General features: G+C 33.9%; 1 protein-coding gene across 1 annotated transcript; it reads left to right on the plus strand.

Annotated features, from left to right (window-relative positions):
• Positions 1-676: 676 nt before the first annotated feature.
• On the plus strand, positions 677-3,379 carry LOC118057759 (uncharacterized). The gene is made up of 5 exons (XM_035070440.2): positions 677-1,097; positions 1,199-1,318; positions 2,099-2,194; positions 2,299-2,391; positions 2,825-3,379. Coding segments are annotated over exons 1-5 (543 nt in total). The 5' UTR covers positions 677-1,096; the 3' UTR covers positions 3,058-3,379.
• The last annotated feature ends 1,130 nt before the right edge of the window (positions 3,380-4,509 follow it).

Genomic DNA, 4,509 nt, shown 5'->3' on the forward strand with positions numbered 1-4,509 from the left:
TAATGGATACCTTCAGATAAGATATTATACTATCCATACTCAAACTTGAGCTCCACCTGATCAATTTATGAGTTTCTATCATGTATTTATAATTTAAACCTAAATTTGAATATTATAATTTATAAATATCTAATATATAATTAACTTATATAATATACATGTGATTTTTTAAAAACTTTAAAATTATTTATTTATTTTAGATTGATTTGGACCAATCAAATCATTATCTATATCCAACTCAAGTCAGGATATATTTTTTTGTTTTTGGGTTTTACCCAAACACAATAAGATCTAATTTTTTTTATTCATTTGGGTTTATTAAGCTATGTGTTTACCGGGTTTGGTGAAATTACCATCCCAACGGGCATATACATGTTCATAATCCAAGTTATCTCAATCAACTCAGTTTGAAATACAGGGACTCAATTGAATATTTGGTACTATGAGAGGGACGAATATGAAAATAATCCCCAACAAGTGGAAGACACGCACGGTCACACATCGAAGTTTAACTGACGTCACCCGCCAATTTTAAAACATGAAATTAGAGATATTAGGTCCACGTTGTCCTCAAGGAGCATTCCCTAATCATGTTACAAATGAAAAGAGAGGCCAGGCCACGCCGACCACCTACGGATGGGACAAGCACGCGTTGAAAATGAAAGAAACGAAGGTTCCTCCACTAAAGGAGGCGGAGGAGGTGGCGTATCTGATTCGGAAGTCAAACATGGCCAGAAAACAGAAAAGAAAACGTTAGCAGGCCCCACCCAACCATTTCCTAACGCATGCATCATTTGAGTTTTTGACCTGACCATTCATTCCCCTGCCTTTCCGATTCTAATTTTCTTTCTTCTACTCAGCAGACGGCATCAACGTGTCTCTTCCAGTTTCTGAAATCCAAACCCAGTCATCAACTCAATACTCTCACCTTGGATCACACACCTCACAGAAGCCTCTGTTTCTTTAGCTGTTTCTGTGGTTTTGCTTCATAACACAGCAATAAGATTACTTCCACTTGTCATTATATAAACTACTGTATCATAGTTTCATCATCAACAGAACACGATAGCAAGTGATTTGACTGCAAAAAACACAAAGTGGGTTTTTGATCTTTGGAATTTCTTTTTAGAAAGTCGTAAACTTTATTTGTATTCTGACATGGGTTTTCTTTTTCTTTTTTCTTGGAATTTGTTTCAAGTGTACCCAAAGGTGAAGGTGAGAACAGATGGGCAAGGTGATCAACCTGCGCACAGCTGGAGTTCTTTGCTTTCCTTGAAGGATATCCAGTTTCTTTGTTTGCAGGATCCTTGTTTTCCAGGTACTTCCCGCCCTTTATCTTTCCTCAATCAGCCCTTTTTTCTTTCTTTATTTTGAATTTGGTGGCGTTTTTTTTTTTCCTTTTCGAATTGGTTTGATTATTACTTCATGAGTAGTCTGAGCTTGATAAACCGCCTCTGTTACTGCTAGCTGACATAAACAGTTGGTTGTCTTCGTTTTCATATTACCTGTTACATTTATTTTCTATCCGACAAAAGAGAATTCAAAAAGTATGGCCAAGAATTCAACTGTTTGCTTGGTTGCTAGCATGGTTGAAATTTCTTTGTTGACCAAAAAGCATGGTTTACTTTTGCTCTGCCAAAGTTCATGTACGTCCTCCTTTGAAATGCAGAGGAACTTTCTGTGTTATTGTTTGTTGTGAAACCTGCAGCAATAACGATGAATATTATACAAGAGAGAAAACAAGAAAAACACACAGTGGTTCGGCAATGTTTCTACATTAACAAGAGCGAGGATCTTTGCTTCACTGTATGTAATATTAGGGTTACCTAATGTTTGACAAGGAGTATTATACCCTGAGGAACATGATGGCGCAGTGTTGCACTAAAGAATTGCAGTATGTAAAGTAAACAATACATAGAAAACCAGGCAACGAGCCTACAACTGAGAAACTGCTCTCCTTTGTTTCAATTAGGGATACATAAACACTTACAAATTGAATGACGAAAATTAGGACTATTTTCTTTTTCTTTCGAATTTCATTTAAGTTTGTTGATTGGTATTTGGTCCATATGTCCCTGCTGACCTTTATTATTTGCAGTGAAGGGGCACCAAGACGATTCTCCACCACCCATAGCAAGAATCCCGAAGTCTTATGTACCGAGTGTGATCATGCCAAAAGTCTCTGTTTCTGAAGGTTAAAGTTCAACTCATTGCATTCATGGCCCAAAATTCAAAGTAGAATCTGAGCAGAGATATTTGTCAGTTCTTACATATAAACTCTCTATTGATCTTTCACAGGAACAGAGAAGAAAAACATTTTTAATGAGGAGGATAAACCAAATATCAGAGCCAGTTCAATCCCACGCCCGCGTGCTGTCTTATCCAGTCCTGGTAATTTCACTTTCCTTTTTTATCATTCAATCCAAATTTATCTCTTCAAGTACTATAGACTGCCTACTATAGCCATGTCTTGTACTCTATCATGCCCTAATATCTGCAGCAAAGAGCGTAGTATAAACATAAGAAATTAACTAAAAAGAAGCTAGCTTCAACCTAGTCCAGGGCTGGAGAACGGAAGTAAGCTTTCATGGCCCTATGTTTGTGGCCTAAAAAGATGGATATATTTTCTGTGGGAACTACAGCCATAGCAATGAAGCATGCGTTTGGTTTATGCTTTAATTTTCATCCTATATATGATATCCCTCGTTGTTCGTGGAGGAACGTAGCTAGAGTTAGGGTTCTTTCCATTCATGTCTGTGTATGGCCACGATCTGCTTAGATGCCACAAGGATTTCTAACAAGCGATTTTCGAATTCGTATCCAGACAATGATGCAGTGATCGGGAATAACAACAAGACTAGAGTGGCGAGGCCCTCAGCTTTGAAGAACAATAAGGTGATTCAAAATAGGCATGAACAATGTAAAGTTGTCCCCTGTAGAATCACTGATGCTAGCCCAACAAATACAAGAAAGTCCAAGAGCACTCCTGGCAATAAGAGTGAAGTTAAAGTAAAGAAAGGGTTGCCAATGGATAAACCACGTTGTTTGAGAATCTAATTGCATAATATACACGCTGGATCTATTGCTGGGTTGATGATCATAGCAGGGACATTGTTGTTTCTAATGGGAGCACGGCAACCTCTGTTGCAATTTTGCTGTACTGTGACAGAAATCACATGAAGGGCAATCTTCATGTAATAGGATCTTTACGTTATCAGTTTGTTGTATATTAAAAAACAAAAATTAAAAATTATTTTTTTCAAAACGGAATGTATATCTCCTTATAACTAGAGTATGAATTAAAAGCGCAGAAGAGGTTCATGAGAACTGAACTTTTAACTTCCTCCTCGAGAAGATATACCAAAACTCTTGCTTCTAAGCTGCAATTGTTTTTTCTTCCTTTTTGGTCTCCAGATGTTCTGTTCAGACTTCTTTTCTACAGCAAAACCACAATTAGATATACAGACATGCAGTAGTTATTATTTTTTAAAATGTTTTTATTTTAAAATATATTAAAATAATATTTTTTTATATTTTTAAAATTATTTTTAATATTAACAAATTAAAATATCTGAAAATATTAAAAAATATTAATTTAAAATAATAAATAATAAAATTTCAATTTTTTTTAAAATACTTTTAAAATATATATAATAACGAACTTACCCTTAGTCCCTTACTGCACAAACACGACTTCGGTTGAAAGATGCTCTGTCCGAACTTTCAGTTACTCCAGAACGACGTTATCATTTATGGGCCTTCGGAGACGTGTCGTTCAGATTTTTCTTTGGGCATCTAGAAAGACATGTCAAACAAGGATACTCCAAGCGCCAGTTTCTGCCTGGCAGAAAAGGCTAGAAAGACCATTACAAAAATGCAAAAGGGTGAATGAGAAATTATTTAGGTGGTATTTGTTTTTTTTTTTAAAAATCATTTAAAAATATATTGAAATAATATTATTTTTTTTCAAATTTATTATTAACATCATCATATTAAAACAACTAAAAAAACACATAAAAAATTAAACACAAAAAAATTCAAATTTTCTGAAAAACCTCAATTGAAATGCAGAGCTAAACACCCCTTTAGCCTAAGGCTCGTATCAATATGATTTAATGATATTACTCCTGATTTAATGATATTACTCCTGGATCAACTTGGTATTGAAGGCAATGTAAATTTATTCACCATGACACAATTACTTTTTAGAAATTATATGAGGTTACATTTATCAATTCACCTATTTATATAGTAAAAAATATAAATTTAATCATAGAATAAAAAAAATAACTATGATGTCTATTATTCAAGGATATTTTGATATTTTTTTTAAAATAATATAATTACTTTTATATACCCTTAGACATAAAATCAACTTGATTATCTGACAAAGGCTTTTTTGGGTGTCAATTTTCATTATTTATATTGTAAATTTAAAAGTTGTTTAGGTTTTTTTTTTTAATTTACATATTTTAAATATTATTAAAAAAGTTGCTAGCGTGTTTGGAT

The sequence above is a fragment of the Populus alba genome, chromosome 8, assembly GCF_005239225.2.
Source record: "Populus alba chromosome 8, ASM523922v2, whole genome shotgun sequence".
Taxonomy (NCBI): domain Eukaryota; kingdom Viridiplantae; phylum Streptophyta; class Magnoliopsida; order Malpighiales; family Salicaceae; genus Populus; species Populus alba.

Bases quoted from the DNA above. Each gene is read 5' to 3' on its own strand.
- LOC118057759 (XM_035070440.2), top strand. The intron at 2,195-2,298 runs GTTAAAGTTCAA...GATCTTTCACAG, and splicing joins AAAAGTCTCTGTTTCTGAAG to GAACAGAGAAGAAAAACATT. The intron at 2,392-2,824 runs GTAATTTCACTT...ATTCGTATCCAG, and splicing joins TGCTGTCTTATCCAGTCCTG to ACAATGATGCAGTGATCGGG.